General features: G+C 37.3%; 2 protein-coding genes across 2 annotated transcripts; both read left to right on the top strand.

Moving 5' to 3' along the window:
- The first annotated feature begins 4556 nt into the window (after positions 1 to 4556).
- Positions 4557 to 7448, top strand: LOC135637238 (dnaJ protein homolog 2-like). Its single transcript, XM_065149815.1, has 7 exons — positions 4557 to 4697; positions 4763 to 4912; positions 5672 to 5837; positions 5969 to 6110; positions 6182 to 6458; positions 6572 to 6770; positions 6854 to 7448. The coding sequence occupies exons 2-7, from the start codon at positions 4763 to 4765 to the stop codon at positions 7174 to 7176; spliced, it is 1257 nt and encodes a 418-aa protein (XP_065005887.1). The 5' UTR covers positions 4557 to 4697; the 3' UTR covers positions 7177 to 7448.
- A 1084-nt stretch (positions 7449 to 8532) lies between these two features.
- LOC103982962 (uncharacterized) lies at positions 8533 to 17186 on the top strand. Its single transcript, XM_009400070.3, has 9 exons — positions 8533 to 8839; positions 8927 to 8987; positions 9075 to 9207; positions 11113 to 11236; positions 15116 to 15172; positions 15273 to 15369; positions 16279 to 16486; positions 16801 to 16861; positions 16952 to 17186. Exons 1-9 carry the CDS (start codon positions 8735 to 8737, stop codon positions 17012 to 17014), a joined length of 909 nt encoding a protein of 302 aa, XP_009398345.2. The 5' UTR covers positions 8533 to 8734; the 3' UTR covers positions 17015 to 17186.
- Positions 17187 to 17618: the final 432 nt, after the last annotated feature.

The following is a 17618-nucleotide window of genomic DNA, read 5'->3' as shown; positions in this document are numbered from 1 at the left end:
TGTCTTAGAGTTAATCGTAGTTAGCACGATGATTAAGCTTGAAAATGGGAGGTGATCCCATTAGCTTAATCTTGGGGCAATTGGGCCCCTGAAAAGATTCAAATTGGGTCGAATGGAGCGAACCATTCGGACCCTGATTGCACCAAGCGGTGCAACCGCCTAGGCCAGGAGGTGCAACCGCCAGGGCTACGAGACTGGGTGGTGCAACCGCCCCAGCCAAGCGGTGCAACCGCCCAGAGCTCGGTCTTCGAGCTAGACTGGGCGGTGGAACTGCCCTGACAGAGAGGTAGCACCGCCTGAGCTCGGTCTTCGAGCTCTGGCAGAGCGGTGCAACCGCCTCAGTCAAGAGGTGGCACCGCCGGGGGCTCTGTCTTCGAGCCAGACTCAGGCGGTGCAACCGCCTCTGACAGAGAGGTGCAACCGCCTGGGCTCAGTCTCCGAGCTCTGCCAGGCGGTGCAACCTCTCCAGTCGAGAGGTGCAACCGCCTGATCCCGGAATTCTGGGATTTGATCGATTTGATCGTTTTGAGCTCCAAATTTGAACTGGGATGGGGCCTATAAATACCCCACCCATTCAGCACTGAAAAGATACAGATCCACACCGAATTCTTGATCTTTTCAGTGATTCTAAGAGTTCAAATTTGTGTAAAGTCCTAAAGTTCTCCTCCTTCTGTTCTTCAAGTCTTGAGTTGTAAAGAGAGGAGAGAAAGGATCTGTAAAGGTTGTCTCCTGAGCCTGTCAAAAGGAGAGAAACTGTAAAAGGGTAGTTAGCCTTCGCCCATTGAAGGAAGGCAGCTAGTTGATGTCGGTGACCTCGTCGGAGGAGGAAGCCAAAAGTGGAGTAGGTCAAGACTGACCGAACCACTCTAAATCTCTGGTTTGCTTTTACCTTGAGCACTTTATCATTACTGCAAACCTCCTACATTGCTACTGCCCTCTGCGCCTTTACGAACGAGTTTCTAAGCTCTGATCTTTCAGAATCTGCATTCAAACGTAAATCGTGTTTTCGTACGATCTTCACACTGCAGTTTACGCTTACATTCGGATTCCATTTATAACTGCGAATTGTTTTCTACGTAAAACGCTTTTCAAGGTTCAAAACTGCTTTTAGACGCAAAACTACATTTAGACGTAAAATTACGTTTAGACGTAAAACTGCGTTTAGACGTAAAACTGCGTTTAGACGTAAAACTGCGTTTGGACGTAAAACTGAGTTTAGACGCAAACTGCGCTTAGACGCAAACTATGCTTAGACGCAAACTGTGTTTAGACGCAAACTGCGCTTAGACGCAAAACTACGCTTAGACGCAAACTGCACTGTGATTCTGCTTTTATATCGAAATCGTTTTTTATCGGACGAACGCAGCTTTCGTTTTTAAAATCGCTGTAAGATTTCCGCTGCACTAATTCACCCCCCCCCCCCTCTTAGTGCTCTCGATCCTAACAATAACTCTCTCTAATAAATAATGAATTAAGTAAAATAGCCTAGTAACTTCTGAAAATAAATCTTCATACAAAAAGGTCATAGTCATCATGCTCGGATTGATGACACACCCCAAAGGTAAAAAAATAATGATTTAATGAAAAAGGAGCTAAACGTGATTATAATGGTCATAAGATAGTTAAATTTCTTATCATGATACTAGAACAATTTAGGATATTACTATTGTTAATCTCCTTATTATTTAGAATCTCATGTTAAAAAAATTAAATATTTTTTATGTTGTTTTTATAAATAAATACATACTCTTAATTTATAATTTAATTTTAATATAAATCTTTTTATTATTTATCTATATTTTTTTTCTCGTCCTCTCAATTGAAGATGATGTAAAATAACAAAAGAAAAAGACAGATTATAAAATAAGACGAACTAAAAATTAAAGAGAAGGATATCAAAAATAAAATTTGATATTTATTATTATTATTTAATTTTTTTAAAAAAATTATGTATATTTTATAATGAGTCAAAAAATATTATAGTTGCATTAACCTAAAAGATATCATTCTGAGCCTTTGTAAACTCTCTAGGCAGTTGGAAGAGCCAATAATAATAGGGTGGTGTGCATGCGGATTGTGACAAAGGACTAAAAAGAAAAAAAAAATGAGGGTAAAAATAAAATTAAAAGATGTGTGGATAGTAAATATTATTTTATTATTAAAAAATATGAATAATAAAAAGGATTATGAATAGTATGAATAGAATCCAAATAATAAGTTCAAATACCTATCACCCAATTAAGATAATTTATTGGAAGAAATAAAATTACCTCAACTTCGAGTCCTATGCACGTCGTGTAATAGTTGAATCGAGGGAATAAAATTAAATGGCATTCAACCACTCATCTTACACATACGGCACATGTGATTGGAGGATGAGTAGCATCATAAGCAATGGATGTTTGTGTTGTAAACGAAAAAATATATATATTCCAATAGCGAAAGCAATAACACAAGCATTGCATATGAATGACTCGCTTTGTTATGGACTGCTACCTAAGGTCGATACGCGCACACGACAGCCTTCGCCCACCCTCTTGGTTCTTCCCTCGGTCACATCACCGGTCTCCAATAACCAGTTGCCTCGGCCATGATTTCAAAAGGGCTCGTATGTATAATCACAGAAAACATTAATCCTAGACCGCGTGACGTAGCTCTCCTCTCCAACCACCCGACACCGAGCCCCATCTCATGTTGGTTTCAAACGTACTCTTGCCCCGATCGATGATGCACCCCATCCATCTTTCCTTTGATGCAATCATCAAGAAGACTGTGTTTACTAGTCTCGATATAAATGAGCCCATGACAATAGGAAGGGCTCCGGGGATAATGAGCAATCAACCGCCCACCATTGACTAATCAGGTATATATGTTAGTCTTCGAAACTAGATGGGGCAAGCAAGCTCAATATAAACTCTTCTGAGTTCTATAAGGCCTTATTCACCTATTCTACTGGCTTAATGATCAAAGGAGTCGGGTCAAGATATTTGTCTCGACACTGACCGTGCATGATCTTAATGCATATAAGGAGCACGAGACGACGCTGAGCGCTTCCAAATAAGACTAAGGCGCTCCTTGAGATAACCGTTGAGCTTCAATCATTAAATAAACTATACCTCGAGACGATCACAAATCGATCACAGTAAACCAACAACATCTCGAGAGTTCACCTTCCACCTTAGCTTTCTGCTCCAATCATATCCACGTGACCTACGTGGATTTTTTTGACAGCTCCATATATTCGAGATAGAACGAGGTTATATTGACTCTTCGGTCAACAACAGTAAAACAATAACATATCTAATATTTGCGTTACAAGGAACTAAAAAACTAAAAAGAAAAAAAAAACATTCATATGTTCATTTTCTCACATATTTTTTAGACAGTGACAAATAATAATGGACAATTGAGATTGCAGAGGAATGGCACGGTATCATCGACACCAATAAAGTGACAATAAATCAATCCCGACATGCCGCATGCCATCCACGAAATAATAGATGAAACATCCGATCATGATGCTACGTTTGTCATTAAAGCAAATTGACATTAGTTAGTCCAATCGGAGGATGCCAAACCAATAGAGTAATTGAGGGAAAAGATATTGATGATTAATTAAGGGCATCCCAACTCATTCTTTAGCACCAAGCAACTATCTCATAATAATTTTGAATTAGTCTTGCAATAAACACTAATTAAGATATTTATAACAAACGCCAATTACATCAGGCGTAGCATTGATTTATTTTCTTTGTTCTTCACAATGATAACAAATAGTGGGTGAACATCAACACATGTTACAATCATTAAATGCATATTATAATAAATAAATTAAAATAATTATTTTTCGATAACTTAAAAGAAAACAATATTATTCACTATATATATATATATTAAAATTATTTATTTTTTTTATTATTTTTAGGAAAACGATTCTAATAGCACTCAACTTGTTTGCCTAATATATAAAATATATTTTTAATTTTTTATGTATCTTTCCATAAAATGAATGTGTTTTTAATCATATAAAAAATTATAATATAATATTTTTATAGAATTTTATAAAATTATTATGTTTATAATATTTTTACAATGTGCTGTAGTATTTTTAACAACAATAGAAAAACACTATAACATAATAAAAATACTATTATATATATATATATATATATATATTAATAATGATTTAAGGACACAGATAACACTAATTATAATGTTGGCTCAGAACATCCACATAAATTAACTCAAATGAAAAGAAAAACAAATAGATGCCTCCTTATATTTCGATAGCATTTATCATTTTATTTAACTTGGTAAATTTGAAAAACACTTTCCTTGACTTTTGCTATATTTCGATAACACTTCCAAGAAAACACTTCGAAGGGGGAAAAACACTTCAAGAAAATAAACACTTCTTTGCCTTGGCTTTTGCTTCCATTCCCATTGTGGCATGCAAAAAGGTCCACGGAAAACAACGAGAACTCCCCATCTCGACCGCCCATCTTCGATCTGACGATCCAGATTGCCTCTGGAACAATTCGGGGAATCAGCTTCCAGAGCCTTCTTCCAGCCCACCCACCCTACCTTTTGCGTTTTCCGCCTCTTATTTCCTCCTCCCTCCCTCCCTCGATCGTATCTCCATTCAGCAGATCGGGTTGCGTCGTTCTGGAACCGATTCACGCTTGGGCAACACTGAGGTACCGATCTCGCGGTTCCGCTTGCGATCTCGGATAGACTGACTGACTAGGGTTTCGCCGAAAAGATGTTCGGGAGGGCGCCCAAGAAGAGCGACAACACGCGGTACTATGAGATCCTCGGAGTGTCGAAGAACGCGTCGCAGGAGGATCTGAAAAAGGCGTATCGCAAGGCCGCCATCAAGAACCACCCCGATAAGGGCGGCGACCCCGAAAAGGTGAGGAAATCCTTGCTTGTCGGCATCTTGTTGCGTTGATCTGTCGTTGAACAGGTGAAATTAATGTCCCGATCAACGATTTGTGTTAGGAAGACCGTCTTCCGTCGTTTATCTTTAGCTTTTGGATGCATCTTTAGCGTTTGCTCATTGTTTTACCTACTTTTGCCATTAGGTAGACTTTTCTTCGGTCAGTTGGTATCTTGTGGTAGAAAGGTCAGTTTTTTTGTCTTTATGTACTGATCTTTCAGCACTTGCTTATACATGTTTCTTTGGTGTGTTTGCTGGTTTATGATCAGTGTGCTTTTGACTTGGATCTGATTCTGAAAGTATATGGTAGATCATACTTAATGGTGTATATACCCGAAAATTGAGTGGAAATATAGATCATACTTAGTGGTGTATAGATCCGAAAATTGAGTGTAAATCTCTCTTTTGGCAATAATATGCACTGTAATACTTGTGTATGTGGAGAGCCGGGAAAATAGCTAAAAATATCTATTCAAATGTTTGAAGTCATCAAAACTTTTTTCTCTCAATTTTAGGGATGAGATTGGTTCTAGATGATGTGGAGAGTTGAGATTGTTTGCTTGGTTGAAATGTTCTTAGTTTAACTCATTGATGTCTTATTATATGCTGCCTATTTTTCGTTAAGATGTATGAAAGGTTTGTGATATAATTTGTTAGGCAATCATGAATCATGATCTATTTCTCTTGTCTTGGAGATGGTTATAACAAAAATGTTATGGTTTCCCTTTACAGTTCAAGGAATTGGCCCAGGCTTATGAGGTTCTAAGTGACCCTGAGAAGCGTGAAATCTACGATCAGTATGGGGAGGATGCCCTCAAGGAGGGAATGGGCAGCGGTGGAGGTGGCCACAACCCGTTTGATATCTTCGAGTCATTCTTCGGTGGAAGCACCTTTGGAGGTAAAGCTGTGCACTCTAGTGTGTGTTTTCCAACTGTTAACATAATATTGTGCCACCAGGATTAGCATAATGATTTAAAATTATCAGTTCCTCACTTCCTCCTAAGTAGTAGTGTTACCTGCCATGGACAGGAGGTGGAAGCAGTCGGGGACGAAGGCAAAGGAGGGGGGAGGACGTGATCCATCCTCTTAAGGTGTCTTTAGAGGATCTGTACAATGGGACTTCAAAGAAACTCTCTCTTTCACGGAATGTTATCTGCCAAAAGTGCAAGGGGTGTGTTGTCTGCCTCTGTCGGTATGCTGTATATGCGCTGAATGTTCCGTAATCTCTCAATACTTTTACAGGAAGGGTTCTAAGTCCGGTGCTTCAATGAAGTGCTCTGGTTGTCAAGGTTCGGGCATGAAGGTCACAATTCGTCAGCTAGGGCCTGGCATGATCCAGCAAATGCAGCACCCTTGCAATGAGTGCAAGGGGACAGGGGAGATGATTAATGACAAAGATCGCTGCCCGCAATGTAAAGGTGAGAAGGTTGTTCAGGAGAAGAAAGTGCTGGAGGTTATAGTTGAGAAAGGAATGCAGAACGGCCAGAAGATTTCGTTCCCTGGAGAGGCAGATGAGGCGGTATGTTATGGAAAACACTAATCCATAAGAACTAAGTTGGGGTACACATAATTATGTCTAGTTTCTTGTTGTTCTTGATGTACTAACCTAGATTGTGTGCTTGTGTGTTGCAGCCTGATACGGTTACCGGAGATATTGTGTTTGTACTGCAACAGAAGGATCATCCAAAGTACAAGAGAAAGGGAGATGATATCTTTTACGAGCACACATTATCCCTTACTGAAGCTCTCTGTGGCTTCCAGTTTGTTTTGACCCATTTAGATAACAGGCAACTACTCATCAAGTTGAACCCTGGTGAAGTTGTGAAGCCCGGTATGAAACTTAAATTAGCTTGTTCAAAAATTTAATATTCTCAGTCCAGGCTTTAAATCAATGACATATTGCTATCGATGTAGATCAATTCAAGGCAATAAATGACGAGGGCATGCCAATGTACCAGAGGCCCTTCATGAGGGGGAAGCTCTACATCCACTTTACGGTGGACTTCCCGGATTCACTGACACCAGATCAGTGCAAAGCTCTTGAGGCTGTGCTTCCTCCAAAACCTGCGTCTCAGATGACCGACATGGAGCTGGATGAGTGTGAGGAAACAACAGTACATGATGTTAACATGGAGGAGGAGATGCGGAGGAAGCAAGCTCAGGCTCAGGAGGCATATGAGGAGGATGATGATGATGTCCATGGAGGTGCCCAGAGAGTGCAGTGCGCTCAGCAATAAGCATAACTAATTGACCTTGGTTTGCATTAGGTTACTACTTACGAATTACTCTCAAAACCATCTTCACCATGGTACTCATGGAGCAAAACTCTGATTTGCAACTGCAGGCCATTCACAGCCTTTGCATGCGCATCCTTTTGACTTCCGAATGCTCACTGATATCATCCAGGATTGCATCTTTCCTTTAGTCATATGTTTTCTGATTGATATTGTTTGATCTTTCAAGAAAAAAAATAGAAATTATCGAATATAGTTGTAGTTCTTATGTGTTACTAATGCGTGTGTCGGTAAATTTGCTATTTGCTTACATGAAACAATTCATTATTGTTATTGTCTTCTCTATCAACAAAGAAGGCAAAGAAAATAAACAACTTGATGCTAATTACTCGAAGTTTGAGAATTTCTTGTATAACATTTTAATTTTAGAAAATTCTCTTAGAATGTCCTTGGTCCCATGAAAGGATTGTTTTACCTTTACCTTCGGTGGACTTATCATTGTCTCTTATCTTGCATCGTTGTGGGAGTTTAAATTCGCCCATCAATTATTTTAAATCTAGATTTAAACAATTACGATAATTTAACATATTATTAAGCCACATAAATAAATGTTGTCCCACCTCATAATGGGCCTGCACATTATTTAGCAAGTGTTTGAGTTATGTTAGTGGACGTTGTGCCACTTGGGCAGGCGATTAAGCCACATCAGCAAATGTTGTCCCACCTTGGCAATTTGTTAAGCCACATTAGCGAGTGTCATCTTCTTGTAGTCGCAGGTGGTTTTGAGTGGTTAAAAGTAGTTGAGGTGGCATAATGTCGATTGATAATGGCTTAACAAACTACCAAGGTGACACAATGTTTGTTCATGTGGTACAACAATAGCTAACGTGGCTCAACCACCTTGTCACGATGGCATAATTTTTATTGATGTGACTTAACAATATGTTAAACTATTATAACTGTCATCTCCTTACGTGAATACATGTCGCAATTGGTGTTTGAGGTGGAGGTGCCCACGTGTCAATCTTTTTGGAAGGTTCAAGTTGTCCCTTATCAATCATTTCCTAGAAATGGTAAAATCTATAAGACAAAAATAATAAATCTATAAAAAAACTTTTTAACATTCATATAATAAATATATTTAAAGATTAAAAAGTAATTAATACTTAGGTCTCTAGTGAGACATTAGAATTGTTTTATATATTATTATACAAGTGATAGGTCTTGAGTTCAAAGTTTATGCAGACCATTAGACGTTATTTAATTTAAGTTAATTATTTTATTATTATTTTTAAATATTAAGTAATTAGGAATTTTACGTAATGAATTTTCCCTTATTTAGCTAATATGCTAAGTAATTAAGAATCGCACAACATCGAAGCCCGGGGGGGTGCATTCACCGCGCCATCTTACTGAGGCACGGAGGACTCTGCCGCATCCACCACGCCACCAGTCTCGCAGGCGCCGCCTCCATCGCCCTCCTCGCTTTCCTCCCACAACCGTCTCTTCCCCTGCATTCCAGTGCTTCCGTCCGAGAACTCCGCGATCCTGTAGAGGTTCGATGGATTCAACGACCACGTCGCCCCCGGGTGTCGCCGTTCGAGACCCGGAGTCGCTGGAGAAGAGGAAGACCGCAATTCGGAGCGCCGGCCCGACTAAACTCCAGGCGAGAAGCCTGATCGTTTGTCCTCTATTCTCCCTTGTTAATGCAATCTCATTGTTTGATCTATTGCCCATTACTTGTAACTTTTAGGTGATTGCCGATTTTGACGGCACGCTCACGAGGTATTGGATTGATGGCCGCCGTGGGCAGAGTCGGTTGCATGGCTCCCTTCCTCTGATTTAGTACGTGGACATGGTGTCGGTTCTGATTAGGTTTTCCTGGCTTTTGTTGTGGTTAGCTAGCAATGGATTGCTACAGCAGGGGAACGTGGAGTATGATGCCAAGAGGCAGGCGCTGTATGAATACTATCATCCCTTGGAGATCTCGCCAACCATTCCCATCAAGGAGAAAACGAAACTGATGGAAGAATGGTATGTGGATGTCCTTGCTTCCGAAAATTTCTTGTTTGGTCACATCTTGTTAATATGGTGTTGGCCTACATTGGGAGCTTGAAACGCAGTTATCATTGGTTGATAATTTCTTTAGCTTATTTTTTCTACACTATCTGTTTTCTATTGTAGATGCCTCAGAATGTCTTTGGTTTACAATGTTGGCCATGATTGATTCTTTGCCTGTGCAGACTCACATTTTTTGGTCGTAAATGTACCAAGGGCAAGTCTTTTCATATTGGTTAGCAGCTATTACCCTTAGATATTCTTATACATTAGTCTGAAATATAGTCATGAAACATAGTCTGTTATCCTTGCTCAATGAAAGCAAGCACATGAATCTTAATATCCTAACTACAAATTTGAAAACAAGTATGACTAGGTCAAAACTAACAAAAGTACATGAAATTCATCATGGACTTTACATATGCAAGTAAAACATAATAGCAACAAATCATGGCAGTCAAGTTGGTGATACTTTAGCAGATTGACTATTTTGTTTATAACATGAAAGCTTAGTCTTAAGGGGAGCAAATTATAATTCATGAGTTCTTTGGCTTGTGTTTTCCCAAAATTTTAAACCATGATCGTCTGGCTTTCATGAAGCATGCCAATATTTTGGATTCCTAGTAAAAGGGGTATCACATCCATATGTGAACTCCAAGCTCGTAAGAAAGAACTTGGGACCCTACACATATGACTTTTATGATAAAACCTTGAATTTGCAATAACTGTTATGAGTTCCCATATCGTAGGAACCAAACCTCCCAGAACTAATTAGTTAAGCAACTTTTTACTGTTTCAGGTTGGTATATTTATTCAGTTTCAGAAAGGGATCATGCAAGTATCCAGAAGCACCAACGAGTCTTGACATACATGGATTTGACTTGAAGATTCTAAATTGATGGATCATCATAATACATGTCTAATTGGCCAAGCATTTCATAAATCATACTCTAGCAATATCACATCGATTCATTAATTGATTAATCTATAGGTTGTAGGTATGCCAAGTCTGAAGGTGAAAAAAAGTTATGTTAAGATGAAATTACCGGGACAAAGATGGTAGCTTGAGGAAAGCCTCCATCTTGACCTACCAGCATGTTAGCCAGGAGCTGAAATCATGCATGCTAAGCCCCCAAAAGAAAGCAAACAGCAGGTGCACTTCTGGGGTGGATGGTGCTCATATAATAACTAATGTCATAGCCCACACAGGCCATCCTAAACACATAATGCACCACTTATTATAATGACTTTGTTTCCATTTCTAGCCTGATAGTTCATAGTTGATACTTGATACTAGGAAGAAAGTTTTTATGGATTACCGGACTTGAATGTTTCATTTAGTAATGATGGAAAAACCATTACTTAGTCCTTCTTTGGCCACTTCAATTATGTGGATCTGCTGTTTATTAAATTTCTTAAGTACTAAGATACCATACCCAAGGTCTGTCGTACCAAAGTGTACCACCCGTACCGGGCGGTACATACCGGTCCGACAGGTTATCGGTACGCGGACCGTCCAGTACCACTACAGTACTATACTGTAGCACTGCTACAGTATGAAAATAAAAAAAATATTCGGTACAACAGGGCGTACTGCTCGGTATGCCCTAATGTACCGTCTGATACACCGGTACCATACCATACCGAGTCCAGGTCGAAACGTCGGTACGGTACGGTACAGCGAACCTTGACCATACCAAAAAGTCATAAATTTATTATTTGCTTCTACGTAGACAAGTTCCTGCCATGTGGTGTACCTTTAACTGTATTACTTATTTACTCATTTTTAATTAACAAATAACATTTGAGTTGGTTAAGTGCACAGGCACCTAAGATTTCATATCCTGCAACTTTGAAACTTGATGTTCTTTGAACCTGCAGGTGGGAGAAGACACATGGTCTTCTAATCGAGGGAGGCCTTTCCTTTGATGCAATAAAGAAATCTGTCTCTGAGGCTACAATTGCTTTTAGAGATGGTGTTGTTGAGCTGTTTGAGTTATTGGAGGTATGGAGTTTGCATATGACCTTTGGGATATGTCAGTTTACCTAATTAGCATTAAACAAGTTTTTTTGGGAGCTTGTCATTGTTTATGATTCATTTTTCCATATCCTGATTGCTAGGACATGAGGAGAGAGATAGTATGGATAACTTTGTAGTGGCGAGGTCAGAATCAAATAGTAAAGCATTTTATTCATGAAATATAAAATAAATTTATAGTATCATAGAACTTTAGTTCTATAAAAATCACTTGCAATTATTGGTTATTTAGAAAATATATAATGAAAATTTTAAGGTTGCTTTAGAAGAGGAATACTGATTGGGCCAACCTATATAAATCAGTTATTTATAATGACAATTCAGGAAATACATTGATCCTACCTATTTGTTGGTACTGGTTGGTATTTATTTATTTATTTTAATGATACCAAGCTATATAGATAGGTTGCACCTGGTTTATCAGTATCTTAGCGGTCTTGGAATGGCAAGTTAAAGCATCATAAGCTGGTATTTTTGATGATTTAAGCAATAAATACTTTTTCGGTAAGCACGACATGCATATACTTCCACTAAGGAATATGATCAATATTGATTCTCATATGACGTCACTATAAGATCACCCTGTTAATAACTCCATGTACAGGACCACTTTTAGATGGCTTGAATACAATCTGAGACTATTTCTTAAAGAAGATATAGATAAGAAAATAATTTGCTTGACAAATTAGAAAGGTTTTATAACTGGTGCTCGGAAGAAAGTTTCTTCATAATCATTTTTTCATTTATTTGATCCTCAATTCTAGGTTTTTATGTGGTCACTGCTTCTATCAGCCTTTCGTTCCCATGACTTATATTTAAGGTAGTTACCATAGACTTCAACTTAATAAAGGGCATTAGTTTTAATGGGTATGAAATAAATAGTACTACTATTTGAACTAGTCATCACGATTAGGAGCTAGCAGAAACTATTGTGTTTAATATAGGTCCAGCTAAAGGATATTTTCTATTGTCTAGGCACCTTGCCAAGGGCAGCATAGAATATTTGGAAGATTACAAACCAATTTTACAAATATTTGGACTGTTCTCTAAAAGTTAGCTGTGTTGGTGCTTAAAGATTACAATTTGATCATTCATATTACCTCACCACTATTTTTTTCAAGTAGTAGATTGTTATCAATGTGTATTTTTTTGTTATTCATCTTAAATAGTGACATGTGGCATGCATATTTCCATATTCCAATATACATGTTTATGCATTATGCAATAGATATTGGCAGCAGAGTAGCTTCCATTACACCAGACTTTAATGCCAGCCAGCTTTCTTTATTTGTAATCACTCACAACACGTGAAGTATCCTCTATCCTAAAGCTAGCATTCGACTCATTTTATTCTTTCAAATGGTTGCTTGTTAAGAAATTGGCTATGATCTTGTTGAAGATCAAATTTTCCAAGTGGCCATATGCACCTAGAATCTCATATAACTAAGGTTGGTCTAATATTTCACAGATCCCGTGATGTTTGGTCTGTTCGTGCAGTTAAGCAGTACGTGAGCTGTGGAACTCACTGTAGAATGATCATGATTGGTACAACGTTCTAGGATATCATAGAACTAGTACAGTTTGTATCTTCTGGGCTGTTGTAGAACGTCCGCCTTATATCATAATGTTCCTCCTAAAAAGAGCAAACCTGTCATCATGTCAATACTGATAGACATCAAAAGCAATATTACAAGTTTATTTGGTGGATGTTGCATGCTAATAATAGATTTCCTAAATATATTAAATTGATTAAATGTGTTTTAGGTGCTCAAACTACTCAGATATTTGATATTTGCAACCCCTTACCCCACAACCGAATCATCACCCACACACATCATACACATAAAAGCACAGAAAAAAGGAAGAGACCTCCTAATGGGGATGTTTCTTATCTTTGAACAAGGGCACTTTATTAGATATGAAATATGGAAGGGCAGATTTTCAGAAATTAATCTTGTGTAATGGAAAATCTTTGTTTATCATGTTCATCAACTGATCTGTCAACACTTTCTCCACAAAAGAGACTTTTGGAATGGCTAGTTTAAAATAGTTGATACAGTTTAGACTGGATGGATGTGAAATAGTAGCCCACTTGTATTGATCTTCTGGTTGCCTTCTATTTGTACATTGTGCAGACTACTTGTTCAATATCTTGATCTTCTGGTTGCACTTAGTTTATATGTAGATTGTGCAGACTAATTACTTGTGCACAAAACATTCTTTGGTTGTATAAATATTGATCATATGTTCAATTCTAAGAAGATTTCATCAATATACTGTTTTTTTCATCAATGGTTGAGTGGGCTAAATGGCTGCTTAAAGTTTTAATTTTTAATTCATAAATGGTCTATAATACATAACTATTGAGTTGATTTTATTATTTTAAGCTACCCTTATAGCATTTGTGTAGGATTTTTATGTTGTAGTTTCTCTAGTTTCTTGTACTTGTTGAAAGTTGTGGGCTTAGACGTACAACAAGGCGTGTTCTGCATCACTCATAAACTTCTATAACAGCCACTGTGGTGTTGAAAAGGTTTCCTTGCAAGTTTTCTAAAGGAGCTCCTTTGGGTTCTTTATTTTCTTTTATAGATTGATGGCATGTTTTGTTGGCTGTGTAGTTTGAAAAAAAGAGATCTTACTGCCTATGCCACATCAGCAATTGCCATTATACTAGACTCGAGAATGTGTACTATAAATCATAATATCCTTCTGAAGCGGAAAAAGAATTATACTCGTATGATAGCTAATATCATTGAGATTTAATTAGTACTATAGACACTTAGTTACTGTAACACTGATATGTTTAACACAATTTCAGCCACCACAGATATGAGCATGGAATTAATTTATCTATCCTCTGAACTACAATTTTGGCAACTAGATCTGTTTTTCTTGTAAATTGGCTATTGTTAAGTAACACAGAGATTTGCTCCTTTCAAGTCTTATAGTGTGAGTCTTGGTTTTGCCATGAATACCAGGTATTTAGAATTCAACCAGTGCTCTAATTGGATTGGCAGTTGCTATCATTGAAGAGCTTAAAAAATCTGAGTAACCCGGTCTCTTGTCTTATCCTATCTGTGGCCCATACTATAATAAGTTTGCCTCATTGATTACTGTGCATCCTGGTCCCTTTGTTTAGAACCCTTCTTTATCCTGCCTATTTTAGGGGATGCAGGAGATTGCTGCCTGGGTCCCTCCTCCTGGAGAGAAAAAGGAGCACATGAGGACAGGGAAAGTAAAGAATAGGAGGTAAACAAAATTGAAAAGAACAGAGGAGAAAGTAGACTAGGCTTCACAGCTGTTAGATCTCCTTCATCTTGGAATTCTTGGGTATTAGTTGGCTGTCACTTTTCCAATTGTCAGATACCTTTGATAATAGGGACGGACCTGCCATCTTGGTGTTGATAGAGAAGGATAGGAAGCAGATTTGGAACGTAAACTGCCTAAGTCTAACTAGCAAGTAAGGTTTTGCCAGACCCATGAGAAGGAAAAGAAAAAGAAGAAGAATTGCTCTATTTACCTTTGTATGGCTTCCATGGCTCACTCTCAAAAGTGTCATGCTGCCTCCATCCACAAGCAAGTAGGTGATCAAGATAAAAAAAGCTAATGTTATTTGTTCCAAATACCCTTCCAAAAACACTCATCTCACATGGCTGTGAGAAACTTGAGCTTACTTGTGGGCTCACAGGTTGGGGAGACGCTCTGCTGGTAAAATTGGACTTTTCCTTTCGGTATCTGCTGCTAAGTTTTCGCACAAATTTTCATAGTTCACTAAATAAAACAAATGAAGATTCATGCTGGGTCCTCGTAAGAGTAACTAAATAAACTCTTTTGCTCATTGTGCAGGAACTAGATGTGCCTGTCCTTGTCTTTTCCGCAGGCCTTGCAGACATCATTGAAGAGGTTCTGATTGAGTGGAATTTCTATGCTCTTATTAGTTTATGAACCACATTGCAATGCAGAAATTTTTTCCTTATTAAAATTTTTAAAAATAATTTATTAGGTTTTTAGGCAGAAACTACATAGATCTTTCAAGAATGTCAAAGTTGTTTCCAACAGAATGGTTTTTGATGAAAAAGGCTGCCTTGTTGCCTTTAAAGGTAAGTTTTGTGCCTTTTTGTTTCACCTTATCTTAAACAGTTTACAAGTCTGCATTCCTTATGTCATATGGTTTTGCTTTTTTGAACATAAATGTCATAGCCTAAAACTTTGTCTGTGCATGTTCACTTCACTATATCATATGGTTTTGCTTTTTGTAATATAAATGTCATAGCCTAAAACTTTGTCTATGCATGTGTATTGAATCCTTTTGCTTGTTCGTGTCTTATTTGCAGTTGGACCTTTCCTCTCAATTGGTAATTCAAGTTACAAGGTCAGAAATTTAAAAGGGCCAAAGATACTGATCAAGTAATTCTAAAACTAAGTATACTTGAAAATATTAGGTTAAAGCTTGATACAATAACAACAACAACAACAACAACAAAGACGTAATGTCCTAGATGGACGTTTTGCTTCCATTGAGAAGCTAAATCTTGATAAGCATATGGTATTAATCATGAGAAAGCTTATATACATAAATTGCAAAATAGATTGTGAATTGTTTTAGAAGTTACCAACGACTTTATCTGTCTTTTCAATTAAATTGGCATAAGAATAGGAAAAAGTAAATCCAAGATGAATCTATGGTCTTATTAAGGATTGCCATTTCATGGCACACGGATGTTGTTGTCATTCTGCCACGATACGATTTCATGTTGTGTCAATTGGCAAGTTCTTATGCAACCCAGGGCAGCCAAAAAAAGGGTCTGGCCATTTGTTAGCATTCTCGACATGGTTTGATGTACTGTGTATCCATTTTCTTACATGTGTTACTTGGCATGGCAATTCTTTGATCTTATTACCGGAAACAAAACCCATACTCACCCTTTATACAATTTTGTTGATGAGTTTTATTCTTCATTTTCTAATCCTCGGTCTGTCCTGCTTTGCTGCAATTATTCCAATCTCAGGAAAGACAATTCATGTGCTAAACAAGAATGAGCATGCATTGGATATGGCTACTCCTATTCATGACAAATTCAGGTATCCTAATGGATATAATCCTGATAGTGTCTTGATGACGCAAAGAACTAATGTGTTACTTCTTGGAGATCATGTTGGCGATCTGGGCATGTCTGATGGTCTGAGTTATGAAAACCAGATAGCAGTTGGATTTCTGTAAGTTACTTTTTAGATACTATCAAGTAATGAACTCATTCATTCATGTATAATTTTCATGCAAAATTCGATGTATATATATTTTTTCATTGAGTATCTTATTTGGTGTTCTCAAGTATGTCAACTGTTCTGTGATTTGATGGACAATTAATTTGCAATTACAGGTGCTACTTCCATATATAATTTGCAATTACCTGACTAACCAAACTAATAAATAAGCAAGAACTTAAAAATTAGGAAGGTTACAAGGCATATTCTATATGTTATTTGTATATAGTTTATACGTTTTTTTATTAATTTCTTTTTCTTGTCAGGAATAATAATATAGAGATGTCCTTCAAAAGTTACCTTGATGCATTTGACGTTGTATACCTGGTGAGACAAATTTTGACCAACACATGCAATTGTTTTCTTTCGCTCAATTATCATATACTTCTATGCTTTTAAAGAGTTCATTTTTCGCAGAATGATGCATCCATGAGAGGAGTTGTTGAGCTCGTATCTCAATTGTGTGCAGAGAATCAATGATATAAATACATTATGTGTATGCATTTAATCATGTTCTTATCATTACCAGCTACATACTTTGTTATCTTTTCAATTTTCCTCTTATTTTTTACTTTGATGAGAAGCAAAGTTATCATATGAGATGTTGAACAGACATTATATCTTCTAGATTAAATACATAATTTTTCTGGTACATGATAATTGTTCATAATTTCTTACGTTGAATCAATTTTTTTTGGTACATGATAATTGTTCATAATTTCTTGCAGTAAATTTCTCCGAATTTTTTTTTTGCCCTTCTCTCATTCCCCTTGAATATTAATATTACTCTCTAGAAAGCTGGAATAGAAACATTGTATTTACAACTGGGGATTGTCAGAATCCAAGTTGGCTGAGCAGATTAAGGCTACAATTACTGAGGATGCTTTAAATAAATTATTCAAAATAATAGCTTATTCTAGTCTAATAACCACATACCAAGATAGTATCGCTTACTCCTCAAAATGCAGCAATCTGACTGCTTTATGGTGTAGGAATGATGAGTGAAAACTTGGAAATGTTGCCTTCTTCTTGTCATTGCAAGAAGAAATAAATAAATAAATAAATTTATTTATTTATGATGAGT

This window comes from Musa acuminata, chromosome BXJ3-4, assembly GCF_036884655.1.
Source record: "Musa acuminata AAA Group cultivar baxijiao chromosome BXJ3-4, Cavendish_Baxijiao_AAA, whole genome shotgun sequence".
Lineage (NCBI taxonomy): Eukaryota > Viridiplantae > Streptophyta > Magnoliopsida > Zingiberales > Musaceae > Musa > Musa acuminata.
This window is presented reverse-complemented; position numbering and strand designations above follow the sequence as displayed.